We start from the raw sequence: 14,490 nt of genomic DNA, 5'->3' as shown, positions 1-14,490 counted from the left end.
AGAGAAATTTCACAATCATGCCATCAGAGCACAAATGGGGATAAAGCACTTTTATTTACACTTAACTCAGTTTGTAAAACCATGTATACACTGCCATCATTTAAAGTGCAAGCTACATGTCTTCTGAATAAACTGAAGGCATAACAGGTGCTATGCAAGATAAAATACTGCCACCAGTAGTTATACAACTAACCACAAATGCCAGTAGTATAGCTCAAACCATGACTTCCTCTTTTATATTACCAGCCAAAAACATATTCCATTGCTTTAGATACAATACTTTCATCTTTCCGAGGAGTTTGTCTGTCAGTAACCACCTAGAAGGCAGGGAGAAAAACAAAGAGAAAATGCACAGAATCAGTCAACATGTAGTTAATAGTTTTTACACTAATCACTTCTTGCTTCTCCTCCTAAGCACTACGATATTTTGACAAAATCTCTTTGAAATCTTGTCCAGAAATGAAGGGCTTGTTTTGAAAATCAGCCAATCATTAATTTAGTATTTTTTTATTAATATTTTAGAGACTGAAAAGACTGGGCTTGTACTTGAACCACATCATTAATGAACTGTCAGCAAAAGATAAGAGCTAAGGCCACACTAAAGTTAATGTCTGTACAGCCTCATAGAGTTAAGGGGAGACAACACAAAAACATGATTCTGCTTCCCTCAAAATACCTGATAGTCACTAGTGGAAGCCTTATATGCTGTTGCCAGAGGTCTCATTGTAGAAATCCTTGCAGTATTATTTGCAGGTTGTACTGGTGTGCCAACAGATTTTGTAGGTGGAGTGAAAATTGAAGACATTGAGGATGTAGAGTTTCTTTCAAAGTTTTCCATCACACTCTTAAATAGAGGATTAATATAATGTAAGCAAATACTGAAAAGCAATATTCCAACCTTTATCATCTAAATTATCTACTATTTAAATATTTTGATAAAACATATTTGGATCCCAAAAGATAAAAGGCATGTCAGTACAGAACATATACACGATCATCAAGCACTACCCTCCCTATTCTATCATTTACATGTTGAATTTTGCCATTGCAAAGTAGTGGAAGGTTGGAATCTGTTCACTGTCTGTACTAAAGTAGAGAAAATATATTGTATGACTTGCAATAAACTTCAAGGCTCCATTTCTTAGGCTTATGTTTAGAAAGCAATGCATGTAGAATGGAAGAGGCAGCAAGTGACTTGATGGGAACCACAAGTTCCAAAACAAATCAGAGAAAGGGCAGGTGCCAGAACAGGACTGGGATTCTCTTGCTAATTTTCAGTCCAAAGTACTAAGATAAATTCAAGAGAGAGGCACATAGGAACATAAAAATAGAGAGGTACAATGAGGAGCAACAACAGTTTTAATCTGCCATTAGGTATCTATTGCAGGCCCTAAATGCCACAAATTCCTGTCAGGAAACTTATCTCAATTTCTCTTATATTATGGTTTCACTTCCTTGTCTCCTACAGCAATATAATTGTATTCATTGTAACTTCCAAGGAGCACACAGATTGCCCATAATGATCTTTCTCAGCAGGAAATGTTGACAAATACTTAAGAAAAAACATATGTAAATGTGTAACAGACTGTATCTATAGAGACGAACTACCTACAATTTGCAATTGCAAAAGAAAAAAAATTAAAGATGTGAGGGGAAAATAAAAGGAAAGACCAAAAGCAGAGTGCTTTATATTTAAAGCAACTATTAACTTACTTTATCTATACAGGGCTTGACACCAATCATGATAGATTCACCAAAAATTCTTCCATCTTTGCTTAAAGCTTTCCGGGCTTGAAGCTTTGATTGATATCGAATATGCATCCAGTTTCCTGTGTTGGACATCTGAATGAGATGAAGTGAAAATTGTGAAATGTAGTTCTGCAAATGTTTAATTCATAGTGTTTTCTGACATAAGAGTCAAACTAAGACATACCACATGCTTTAATATGTTTCCATACTGAGCAAACTGCAGTAGAATATAGGAAGCTGATGCTTGAGGAAATCTGAAAGACAAGAAAAAAAAGTGTAAAAAAATTATGAACAGTTTAAGAATTCAGGTGTTAAGATACAACCCTATGAAGCATTTACAGAAATTCCAGAGAGACCACTGTAATGACATCAGCAGTGATTTGAGCAATGCCACCTTTTGGCACTTTACCACACACCCCAACAGCAGAATGGGCTATTTTTCTAACTAGAAAAAATAATGTGTAGCTTAAGTTAAGATGCCTCACTGAAATGTACGTGTTTGCTTGCTTTAACTACAGCAGTACTTCCTGCAGCACATACCACTGCAAGACAACATCTATGCCCAAGTATTTTTCTCATGTGCTATAAAGACTTGACCCAGGTTTTTCTGATACTTTGGAAATCAACTTACCCAAATACAGTTACCCACGTGTCATCAAGTTGATCTTCTGAAGTAAGGGAATCACCTTGAGTATAAAAAGGATCTAGCTGAGCAGGAGACAGAGTAGTCTTCTTAGGTTGCCCAATACTTGCAGGACTGAACATACTTGAAGCTGTTAAATTGAAACAGTATTGTTAAACAAATTTCTTTTGCAAGACAGGGGTTTATAACAAAAGAACAAATTCAGTGTCAAGCACTTCACTTGTATATGGAAGAGTTTGATGGGGATTTACTCACAGACAGAAAAAGTCAATCATAACTTCACATCTGCAAGCACACTAACAAGTTTTTATACTAGCAACCTAATGTTCCCTTGGGCTTCGAAACACCAACAGCTTAATGCAGTAGCCAAATAGGAACAGACTAACAGAATAAAGCTTAGCAAGAAGCCACCAGTTCATACATAAGATACCAAACCTTGTGAAGATGGAAGGCAATCCATCAATCTCAGCTTCTTCATTCAATTACAACCACCTCTGTGCTCAGTTCAACACCACATTTGGAACAAGGAACAAGAAAAGTTGCTTGAAACTCAGCCAGTCTCAGAATGAATAATTATTTCCTACTCATACCCATACACCTTTTGAAAAACTAACAAATACACAACCTCTTCATAAACTAGCAAGAAACTAATGTAGGTTGAACAGTGATGATTTTTCTGTATTAAAGAAAGCAGTAAGAAAAGAAAATACAAATTTTGACAGGACATCTACCTGCTCCTGGAGTTGATGGCAGAATTCCAACTGATGGGCTCTGTGTAAAGCTGGCCTGCATTAATATATAGAAAGTAACAAATCATTATTGTAGGTATACTGCTCAGATCAAGAGAGACAATTTTCAAGTGATTTAAACACCCAGGTAATAATATTAAATGTTTGCCTTAAGTTATTCCTAACTTTTAAGAATAAGAACAGACATTTGCATGTATATTTTATAAAGGTTTACCAAGAGGTATTAATGAAAAGCTATTTTACAAATATTTGACATATGCTTTGTGAAACAAAGAAGCTGTAAGTATTAATACTCAGCCTTTAGTTTACCTTCTCAAAACAGTCATGTCACTATTGCTGCACTGTAATAATTCACATATTCATGTGCATCCTGATGGGAAGGATACTAGTACCCTAAGTTTATCAGCATTTTCACTGCCTAAAGGGTTCAGAATTCATGGAAACATAATCTTCACTTATATGGAGACTATTACTAGACTTGCCTTCCTGCTCAACGATTTAGTCATAGAAGGAAAGTATACTTTTGAGTTTTAGATGGTAGTTGTTTTCTTTTTAACATAGGATTTCAACACCCAAAGCAATTTTAATCTATTTTAATACAGGATTTCATCACTCAAAACAATTTCAGCCTATTTTTAGCCTGAATCATGGCATTTCTTAGATTGATTTCTTAGATTGAACAGCCTAGAGAACCTGTAGACCTAGCAACACATGTTGTGGCAGCTGCTCAACATTTTCTGAAATTTCATGTCGTCATTTAAGACACTATAGGACTGTGTCCTTCACAGAGAAAACCTCAGCTTTCAGAATTTACTTCTCAGATGCAACACTCAGAAAGACTGCTCATTCACTGAAGTGTTCTCCTTGTATCAAGAGTTCAGTGAAAAAGGACCTAATAATACTTGATTAGTCAGTGAAGCAGCAGAGCTTATTATAAAATTTACCTTGTAGAAATTTGAGTGTTCCTCTTTCAAAATGAACCCCAACTGCCTACCCAAATTCTGATTAGATATTTTACTCAGAAAAAATTTCCTTCTGTTTCCCTGAGTGCATCTATTGCCTTCTACAAGCTAACCAGAGAAACATGGAATTATTAAGGTTGGAAAAGGTCCCTGACAGACATCTCAGTGTTCAACCATTAACCTAACACTGCCATCTTGAACACTAAACCATCTACACGTTTCTGAACACTTTCAATGATGGTGATTCTAACACTTCCCTGGGTGGCCTGTTCCAATGCCTGACCACCCTTCCAGTGAAGACATTTTTCCTGATATCTAAACTTCTTCTGGTGCAACCTGAGGCCATTTTCTCTTGTCCTATTACTTGCTACCTGGGAGAAGAGGCCAGCCTCCACCTTGTTACAACCTCCTTTCAAGTTGTGAAAGGGTCCTTCTGGGAATCAGCAGCCCAGTAAATTTATGAGAAAGTGAAAAGGTGACAAACAAACCCAAATTTGTATGCACAAAGCATAACTGAGGCATGACTTGCATTCTTCACTTCCTACTGTACTGAAAATTGGCAGTAACAGGAATCTGGTTCATGACCACAGCTCTTGTTTAGCCTAAACAGGAACAGGAACACTGAACAACCCAGTATGATTTGAAGGGTCACTGATCATTTTACTACAGCAGTTTATACAACTAAGTTTGAGAATTAACTGAGGCAATAATCTGCCTCACATCTCTACTGCTAAGAACAGGACAGTACCAAAGACACTTACTGGTCTTCTTGAGGATAGAGGTGTTGATCCAAGCCCAGGACTAGATAACTCATCATAAATGCTTCTAACTGGTGGAGCACCACCCTTATCTTTATGAGAAGGGACTACTGGTTGTGGGGGAGACCCTCCTGCAATTCCAAGGAAAAAAAAAAAAACATGAGAAAACTTGTAATTTTGTTTGGTGCTGCTTGTTCTTGAAACTTCAATAATAAATTCAGCCATGCTCTCATGTTGATTGTTGAGACTGTTTCACTGGAGATATGTAAACCATCTGTCCTACCAAACTGTTCAGATTTGAAAGTTTTAGGTAGGAGCATCATATGTCTCAAACAGCATCCTACAGAAGTAGCATTTAGAGATTTCAGACCTCATATTAACCCATTCTATTCATATTTCTTTCTTTGAAGTTCTGAGCATGGCTGTACCTTTCAATTTTAAGTCAGGCCAGAAATCTAATTGTTTCAGACTACCTTGCTTATAGTACAGATGCAAAAGCAAGATTTCTAAAATTAAAAAATTGAGATATCCTTCCTACATGTTAAAGAACCAATACACAGAGACCTTGCATATTACTGTCACATTCCCACTGCTCAAATTCCTTGGATTCCCATCTAGTTTCATATTAAATGAAAATGTAATATAGACAGGATAAAGTAAAACCAGCTGCCCTCCCATTTTGCAAATTTTGGGACTTCCAGTATAACAGAGAATTAAACTCCTTGGAAGAACTTGACATATCATAACACTGTGTGGATCTACCCCAGGCAAAAAAAAAAAAAAAAAAAAAAAAAAAAAGAAGTTTGCATCAAGTTTTCACTTGAAAATGTTTGGAAACCAAGTTTTTCCAAAGTACTCTTCAATCCCAAACCCAAGACTCCACTCTGAACTGTTTAACACATACAAGAACTGCCACTGTTGCATAGATTAATGTGCATTACTTAAAGCACTCTCCCATCAAGGTTTTCAGTTTAAGTGATGTACTTGATCACTCCCTTTGGGAAGTCTGTGTTAGTATCTTACTGGCTCCCCTTTTCCTAAAATTGATAGTCTGAGGCTTTTAAACCCACTGAAAACAATTTGGTGAAATTCACATGATTACTTTCAATTTCACAAATATTTTTGTAAGACGTTTGTTCCCAGTGTATCTGGGTAGGCAGACAGGAGCAAGATGCAGAAGACCAACAAACCTCCAGTTATGGAACATTTTAAGTTGGAAGGGACCTGTAAAGATCATTGAGTCCAATCTGGCCTGACACTCAAAGAAGAGAATATTTTATTAAGAGAAATTCTTGTGGTACTTTAATCCTCAATTTCTCCTTCAAAATGGCTAACATATTAACATCATCATATATTAAATTATGCCAACTCATTTAGTTGACATAATTTAATGAAATAACAAAAGCCAAGATCACCCATGACATGCCAATTACTCACTCTTCTCAGAGAAGAAAACAGATGTACAATACTAACATGGTTTTAGTTTAACAAAACCTTCTACTAGTCTGATTAGATTGTTGAAGAGAAATGAGCATCTACATCTAGGGAGAGTCACTACTCCAGTCCAATGACAGCAGACATCAAGACTTTAACTACAACCACTAGGTATTAATTAAGCAGTACATTTTCAGTTTTTCTCCACACAGCTTTTATAAGTCTCACAATCTTTAAGTAACCTTTTAGAATTCAAAGAAATAGAAAAATTTCTGCAAAGAAATTAGCAGTTTGCACAAGCTGCATTTAGTTTGCTAGCAGGTATTTCTGTTTTCATGTGTAATTGACTTGTAAAGAGTCATAAAAACTGATTCACTATTAGGAGAGGTTCATGTTACCTTCCCTGTGAAGCAAATTTTTCCTGATGCAAAACTGTCACATTTAAAACATTTATTATAATTCAACACACTGAGTTCACCACTTATTTAATCAATGGAATTTGCTTATAGAAAGGTATAAAACTAGGATTCAAATCTGCAACAGTCATGTAGAATAATAAAAGACATTTTTTGCTTTCGGGACAATTTTGCAACATGTAACAAATCCTGACCTGCAAGTAGTGGAGACCTTGTTTCCATTACACCAACAGAAGGGCCGTACAAAGCGCGGGGCTGTGGAGTCACCGGGGCAGGTAAGTCACCCATCAAAAACCCAGGCAGGAATTGAGCACTAGCTCCTTGTTTTGGAGATGTCGGGGAGCCAAGAGTCATTGGTTCAGCTCCTGAAAACAGAATTTTAAAGTATGACAAGTAAGCTAACTTTTTCCATTGAGGGCTCTATTAAGGAGATATAGCACAAGATACGGTAAGGGATTAAGATCACAGAATCCCAGAATGGTTAGGGTTGGAAGGGATCTGTGGAGATGATCTGGTCCAAAGCCCCTGCCAAGGCAGGGTCACCCAGAGCATATAGACAGAAAAACCGTCTACAGATGGGTTTGGAATGTCTTCAGAAAGGGAGAGTCCACAGCCTCAGTGTAAAGAAGTTTTTTTTCGTGCTGAGACAGAACTCCTTGTGTTTTGGTTCGCGGCCAGCCAAACCGAGAGGAGCGCGGCACCGTCCTCTTGGGACCCGCCTTTGACATGTTTACATGCATCGGTGAGACCAAATGCGGTTTAATCATCCATTTTACAGCTAAGCGTAGTTTACCCCAGCCTCGCATTGTTCGCTGCTCCAAGCGGCAGCCGGTCGATTGAACCCAGCGCGAACCGCCCGGTGCCGGCGCCGCCTCGCACGGCTCGGCACACCCACCCCGCCCGCCTGGAGCCAGCGGGGCGCGGCCCCGGCCCCGCTCCCCTCACGGACGGAGCCGCCGGGCAGCGCAGCGCAGCCCAGCACGGCCGAAGCGCTGTGGGGCGGCGGCGGGGAGGGCGATCCCAGCTCACCTGAGGGCGGCAGCTCCATGGCGAAGGCGGCCATGTCGGCCCGGATGGCGGGAAAGAGGCGGCGGCCGCGGCTCCGCCGGGCGCTTTCAAACGGGACCGAGCTTCCTGCGGCCGTCACTTCCGACCCGCCCCCGGACATGGCGTGAGGGATGCGGCGGGAGGAGCCCGCCGGCCGGGAGGGGCGGCTGCCGCCTCAGCGCCGCTTGGCAACCAGTCCTTCCTAGAAGGGCCGGTGGGGAGCAGAGCTCAGGGAACCGCGGTTACCTCACAAGGGCCGAGAACCCGGAGCAGCCTCCCCAGGGAAAGGGCTGTCCGGGCTGCTCCCCACGGACACGGGGGGACACCAACACCCATCATTTGCACTGGGGATGCCTAATCCCCGCATTAAGGTTCACCATAGAATCACGGAATGGGCTGGCTTGGAAGGGATCTTGCAGCTCATCCAGCCCCTGCCATGGGCAGGGACACATTCCACTATCCCAGGTTGCTCCAAGCCCTGTCCAGCCTGGCCTTGGACATTTCCAGCGATGGACACTTACTCAGCTTCTCTGAGCATCCAGGGCCTCCCCACCCTCAATGTAAATAATCTAATCTCAACCTACTCTCCCTCTTTGAATCCATTCCCCCTTGTCCTGTCACTACGTGTTCTTGAGCATCAGCAATTCATACTGAGAGCTGGTGGTTCAAACACAAGGATGCGGTACAGTTCAAACTACTGGTACCAGAATGCCAGTCTTGAAACCAAACCTTTAAAATCACTTTAGCACACAATTTATCCAAACACAGTGCTCTCTTTATTTTGTTGCATATTAATATATCAAATCGTTAAGAGCTGGCATGAAGGCCACAAAAATACTGTTAAAATCTTGTAGAGTTTTTTTTTTTTAAGCATGACACATTAAGACAGCAATTTCAGCCTGGGATCTCTCAGGAGGGTCAAAGCTATCAAAATTACAGGCCCTATGATGTCTGTTCTTTACATAAGATGTGGAATGGAGTGAGGTGACAGCACGTGATGACCAGATGTGAAGAAAAGACAGTAGCATGGGCAGAGACAGATAATTATCAACATATTTTGTGTCTCTACTGAAATGATTTATAGGGAAAAAAAGCCCTGCTAGTTCCAAGGCTGGACTCATCACGTTAGTGCAAATCAAATCACTACTAGATGAGAAACAATATAAATACACGAAGAATTAAAACATCCTATACATTTTGAGCATCCTCAAAAGACCATCATTTTAATTTCCACAAAAATTAATGGCTGGCTAGTCCACAAAATTCAACAGTATCATCTGTAGTTTCAATATAATTTCAAAATCCAATATCAAGGTACTTAATTATATGAACATTTTATTATATAGATTTTACAACCAAATAGGAATGCACAGATTTGGAAGGGAAGCAACTTATCTCAGTTATTTTACTTCCTTTCTCTATTGCTTGCATTTTCTGATGGTTCAGTAAGCAACCATCATTCTATTGTTTCCTAATATTTCAAGGAAAATGGAGCTGTATCTTTTTATTAGTGCTCTGGTTTTAGGCAAAACTTCTCTGAAGTCAGTACAACACCATTTGGCCTTTTGATGACATGCTGGAATAAAACAGGGTCAGAGGAGGCTAAGAAAAAAAAAACATAAAGACTTGAAAATGCACATGTAAAAGGGGATTTCAAAATGACAGATCAAAGTACATCCAACAGTTCCTGTGTAGTCAAAAGAGGTTATTTCACTTCTCCCTTTGGTCAGTCATGACTGTTTATGCTTCCATTTGCCTTTACAATCTGTTCTTGGTACTTGTGAAGCTGCTCCATGAAGCCAGGATTTGGACAAGCTGCAGGCCTGGCATTTTTCACCAGGGAAAAGGCTCTGGCAAAGCTCAGTCTTTCTGAATTCATGAGAAAACCAATGACTACAGCTGCTGCACGGGAGACTCCTGCATTACAGTGAACCAGCACCACGCCATCCTCCAAGAAAGAAATTTGGGATATTCATTAGGTAGATGACAAGTGTAAGAAACTTAATAAAAAATTATTTTAAGATTCATTGACAGCTCCTTGCTGAGCTCAAAGCAAATATTTACACATATGAGTCCAAACACAGATATAAGCATAATATAAATATGAAATTAAGTATTTTTCTACCCAAAATACTCTATTATTACCAAATAATAGATTGTCAAACCTAATTCATACTGTAGTACTAAAACACGTTCTCTTTCTCTCTTCCAGCAGCCCATTGATATAAAAATCAAATTACAGACACCTGGGATACCAAAGTATCTGATCTAATTGGGTGCCAATTTTGAAATAGATTTTATTTGCAATATGGAAAGGGACTTGACAGTATCTTGATAAAGGTTAAAAACATAGCAAGGCAGCAAACAGCTAGGCAGAGAGGCAGATTTTAGAACATCTTGTAGTTCCAGCAGGGAATCTTGTGTGCTCTGCAGGGAAGATTCTGGGTAATAGGGATCATGCACAGGAACAGAAAAATTAGAAAAGATATCGTGTGATTTGCAGCAGATCTTTTCCTTCCCATCACATCACTGGTACAACTAAGGGCCCCTCACTGAGAACTAGGGTGCAAAATCCAAATCTCAAAGTTCACAAATTTTTCTTCTGGGGTTTGAATTCAACCCCAGAATTTTGAATTCAATGGCTTATCCTGAATTATATATAAAATTAATGGGTTTTATCCTACTTAAACATTTCCCATACAACCTTTGAGACACCTGAGTAGCTCTTTTTAGACACTGAAAGTTTTGTTAAAAAATAACAAACCCAAATTAAAACAAAGACACATTCTGAATGAAAATGATGTGCTCAGATACTTGAGGCTAAACAAAACTGTTCTTGTTATAAACAGCCTGTTCTGTCTGCCCTTAACAGGCACAAGTTACTTAATGGGAATTTTACCCAGACACAAAAAGGTCCTTAAAGCACCAGGGTTCCTTTCCAGGAACTTAACAGTTTATGTTACAGATTTGGGAGCTACAATTATCTGGTACTTTAATAGACACACAGACCAAAAAATGGTTCCTGTTCCAAAAATCTTCCAGTTTAAATAACAAGACAAAGAAGTATGAAATGGAATATTATTATCCTTGTTGGAGAAATTCCAAGCAGAGGCACTGAGGGTAAATAATATGCATTGGAAGCAATTTTTCTTTTCTTTTGCAGAGTTCATGTTTTATTTCCCTCTTTCATGTTTTTGTGTATCTTCTTAAATAACTAGTTTGTTGAATCCTGAAAATTATTGAACATTAATGAATCTGGGCCATAATATTAAATCAACTATAATACTGAAAATAATTATCTTTCCTTGCTAAAGCCCATTGTTTACAATTGATACAAAAATGAATTTGGCATGTCATTCTTAAAAAATTTTGTATTAGCTATGAATACAGAATAAAAGTAAGAAACAGGCTGCAGACAGGAAATTAATCTCTATTTACCAAGAACTTCTTGCTGTAATCCTGATACCCTAAGTTTTCCTGCCAAGAAATGGTCTGTGAACTTGCAAGAATCATGTAAGATTCAAATTGTGGGGAGTTTTAAAATTTTTATGGAGAGAGAAATAAAATCACCTTCCACCAACAGAAAAGGTGATTATACAATAGTCATATACAGTGGGCAAAAAGCCTCATTAAGGAAAGAAATTTAAATGAGGCATAAAGTTTTTAGTGAAGTTGAAGGCTAATGTAATTCCTTATGGATTCATTTTACTTTGCAGTGAATTGGAGGCTTTTTCCTAAGGAAAGACAGAGGGAGCAATAAGGACCAATGTTCATGAATAAGCAAAGATTTTTCTCTTTGGAAACACAAGATTTCTGAAGTTTTACTATTAGCTATTAAACATATTAAAAAGTATCCCTCATTCATAGTATTATGACTTGATATGGGTCACTGAACATGTCATGGAAAACCTGCCTGCCAAGCTGGAGCCTAGAAGAAAAGCTGAGCTCTGATCAGTATCAGAATTTGTACCATGATGTCTAGAGACTTGAGCCATGACAGTTTTAGAAACATGAATCCTGTTACAAGTACCCAGCTGGCAATGGCTTACAGAACAGTGCAGGCTTCACTAGCATCCTCAAATTCACATGCTCTCATACTTCCTTCATGGAGCTAACCATGTTCTAGAAATAATTTCTCATGTATCATGTTCTCTCACCAGTGAACATTCCTTCCTCCCCCATTTTAGGAGATGAAACAGTAGTATCTCTCTGATTTACTTACACAGAAGATAATTTCATGACACAATTTATCATAAGCTCTTTTAACACTATTTAGACAAAGTAAATAAAGTAATGCAAATCACCCAGAGATTTGTCTCTGTATACCACTATCATGTGCTTTTTGAACTGATCCTAGAAAACAACTACTCCACCAATTACCTTCTCTTTCATCCACCTCTTCCATCAGAAAACTACAAATGTTGTAAAAGTTTTCCTGCAAGCTCCTTAACCTACAAAATAGTAACTGAGATATAAACACAAGGGGCAGAAAGCAAAATTGTGCAGTTGTGAATGGCAACTCTCTTTTAGAAATGAACTGGAAACTGTAATTAGAAACCTTGAAAAGGTAATTTAGTGACAATACGTTATCACATGGCTTGTAAATTATAAATGAGAGAAGGAAAGAACACTGTGACACAAAGAAAACTGGGGCAAGATCATCTTTTATCCCAATCTACATTAACAATGAACTTGATAGATATGGTAGAATAACATGCAATAATGGTTGGTTGGTGAGTTATAGTTTAGATACCAAAACAACAGTTGCTGTAAATTACACAGTAAGCCTGAATTTAACAGCTCTGAGTTGGGCATGTTCCTGGCCACAGGAATAATCTAAATAATCCAAATAATCTAAGCAGGATAACTACTAACATTAATTATGGATATACTGTACCTGGATCTTGGCTTTCTCAATAAACTCAAAACATTCAGGGAAATAGGAGGTAATATCAGTTTCTGGGAGGTCCAGAATGGAAATGGTCTTGTATATAAAGTCATTGAGGAAGGCATTTTGGACTCCATATGCCACATTTAGAACATGAGTGACCTGAGTAAAAAAAAAAAAAAAAAAAAAAAAAAAAAAAAGAAAATAAAGAAAAGGCATTTTCTGAAGATAGCAAGCAAAACAACCAGTAACAAAGGTAAATTAATCTTTAGGCATATACAGACTCTACCTTACACTGATGCAATGTTCAGCTTTACATACATATGTTGTCTATGGTATGCTTTTCTCCAAGCAAAGTTTCAAAGTGTGCTAAAACATACTGTGATAAATCTCAGGGTTTTTTTGAGAGAAAATGAAAAGATCAGTGCCCAAACATAGACTAAAAAATTATTTTCAACAGAAAAGAGAGTTTTCATCACATGGTTGGAAACTAAAAGAGAAAGCAATAGGAATGAGAGCACAGACTACCCAACAATCACCCAAATTTTCAAGCCTGCTCTAACCCACCAGCTTAACATTCCTTCTGGTTAGTTACCAGAAACATTTTCTGAGGCAGAAGGACTTCAGAGTAAACCACACCTGTTCTTGGCAGATGACAGCACCTCTAGCCTCCTGCCATCTCTGCTCTGTCCAGGCTACAGCCAGGTTGTGGGCTATTTAAAGTTACAGTAAAATGACATTTAGATGGCACCAGATCCCAGCCTGGTGCATGGCCTGTCCTGCAGAACCTCCACTGTCCAAAGGCCTTATCACCCCATTACTGCAACCAAGAAGAGTAAAAAGACAACATTTTGGGACAGACTTAGAGAAGCTGCTTTGTTTTTCTAGTGTCATCAATCCACATAAGGCAAGGGGGAACGGTGATGCTCAGTGTCTGAAGTGGAAATGCATGTGGCAGTGTAGGAATCTTCCATTAAACAGCTCTAAACAATCATCCCTCTTGCAGGGAAGCGAGATTCTTTTCAGTGGTACCTAGCAATGGGATGAGGAGCAATTGCCAAGAAGTTTCACCTCAGCATGAGAAGAACTTCTTCAGATGGAGGGTTCCAAGCACAGGAACAGGTGCCCAGGAGAGTCTCCCTGTCTGGAGACATTCCAAACCCACATTCCTGTGTCACGTGCTCTGGGTGACCCTGCCTTGGACTAGATAATCTCCAGAAGTCCCTTGGAAGATTCTGGGATTCTCTGAAAGCATTTCAGCTTCTCGTTAAGCCAACAGAAACCCATCCACCTGCAAACGGAGCAGCCTTTTCAAAATGCAAGTGGGATACAGTTTTCCTCTAGATTCGCTATTTTAGGATTTTTTAATTCACGGCAGAAATGCCCCTGCGCGCATTACGCGGGATACATCAGTACGTGGGTGTAACGCTACCTTATATTTTCTCATGGTCTCCAGGTCGTGAGCAGCATCCTGCGACCCTAGGGAGAGACACAGAGCGTTGCTGCGCTGAGCCCCTGCCCGTGCTGCCCGGCCCCTGCCCGTGCCCGCCGCCCCAGCCGCACTCACCCAGCAGCAGCCAGGGCTTCACCGCTCCGACCTGCAGGTCCGCGCTGAGATCCTGCACGAAGCCGCCGCCGGGCGCCGCCTCCTCCTCCTCCTCCATGTGCAGGCAGGCGCCGCGCCACGTCTCGATGATCCTGCGGCCGCTGAGCGTGGTCACTCGGGTGCGCTGCTTGCGCAGGTTGGCCCTGGAGAAGCTGCGGATCTCCTGGGCGAGGGAGTGCATGGCGCCACTGCCGGCACCGCTGCGCTCCGTTCCGCTCCGGCCGCCCGTGACGCTGCC

At 39.8% G+C, this 14,490-nt stretch overlaps 2 protein-coding genes across 3 annotated transcripts; both read right to left on the bottom strand.

The window, feature by feature from the left end:
* Nucleotides 1-18: 18 nt before the first annotated feature.
* NUP35 (nucleoporin 35) lies at nucleotides 19-7,864 on the bottom strand. Of its 2 annotated transcripts, XM_079311052.1 has the most exons (9): nucleotides 7,741-7,864; nucleotides 6,906-7,076; nucleotides 4,865-4,992; nucleotides 3,124-3,178; nucleotides 2,381-2,522; nucleotides 1,934-2,003; nucleotides 1,714-1,842; nucleotides 677-844; nucleotides 19-317 (listed from the first exon to the last, which is right to left on the bottom strand). In XM_079311052.1, the coding sequence occupies exons 1-9, from the start codon at nucleotides 7,772-7,774 to the stop codon at nucleotides 240-242; spliced, it is 975 nt and encodes a 324-aa protein (XP_079167178.1). In that variant the 5' UTR covers nucleotides 7,775-7,864; the 3' UTR covers nucleotides 19-239. The 2 variants fall into 2 exon arrangements, with proteins under 2 accessions (XP_079167178.1, XP_079167179.1); XM_079311053.1 differs by lacking the exons at nucleotides 3,124-3,178; nucleotides 4,865-4,992; nucleotides 6,906-7,076; nucleotides 7,741-7,864 and adding an exon at nucleotides 2,828-2,992.
* Nucleotides 7,865-8,511: 647 nt separating this feature from the next.
* On the bottom strand, nucleotides 8,512-14,490 carry DUSP19 (dual specificity phosphatase 19). Its single transcript, XM_079311023.1, has 4 exons — nucleotides 14,214-14,490; nucleotides 14,079-14,125; nucleotides 12,656-12,808; nucleotides 8,512-9,706 (listed from the first exon to the last, which is right to left on the bottom strand). The coding sequence occupies exons 1-4, from the start codon at nucleotides 14,431-14,433 to the stop codon at nucleotides 9,485-9,487; spliced, it is 642 nt and encodes a 213-aa protein (XP_079167149.1). The 5' UTR covers nucleotides 14,434-14,490; the 3' UTR covers nucleotides 8,512-9,484.

This window comes from Erithacus rubecula (assembly GCF_903797595.1).
Source record: "Erithacus rubecula genome assembly, chromosome: 8".
In the NCBI taxonomy this organism is placed as follows: domain Eukaryota; kingdom Metazoa; phylum Chordata; class Aves; order Passeriformes; family Muscicapidae; genus Erithacus; species Erithacus rubecula.
The sequence above is the reverse complement of the archived record's forward strand: the minus strand, read 5'-3'. Positions and strand labels throughout refer to the sequence as shown.

What these genes read in the sequence shown, in the direction of transcription:
- NUP35 (XM_079311052.1), bottom strand. Translation starts at nt 7,774, where the DNA reads ATGGCCGCCTTCGCCATGGAGCTGCCGCCCTCAG. An exon ending in TCAAGCCCTGTATAGATAAA is followed by an intron (nt 845 to 1,713) that starts GTAAGTTAATAG and finishes CCTCTATTTAAG; the next exon opens with AGTGTGATGGAAAACTTTGA. An exon ending in CTTCCACTAGTGACTATCAG is followed by an intron (nt 318 to 676) that starts GTATTTTGAGGG and finishes CCTGCCTTCTAG; the next exon opens with GTGGTTACTGACAGACAAAC.
- DUSP19 (XM_079311023.1), bottom strand. Translation starts at nt 14,433, where the DNA reads ATGCACTCCCTCGCCCAGGAGATCCGCAGCTTCTCCAGGGCCAACCTG. An exon ending in GAAGCCCTGGCTGCTGCTGG is followed by an intron (nt 14,126 to 14,213) that starts GTGAGTGCGGCT and finishes GTCTCTCCCTAG; the next exon opens with GGTCGCAGGATGCTGCTCAC. An exon ending in TTGAGAAAGCCAAGATCCAG is followed by an intron (nt 9,707 to 12,655) that starts GTACAGTATATC and finishes TCTTTCTTGGAG; the next exon opens with GATGGCGTGGTGCTGGTTCA.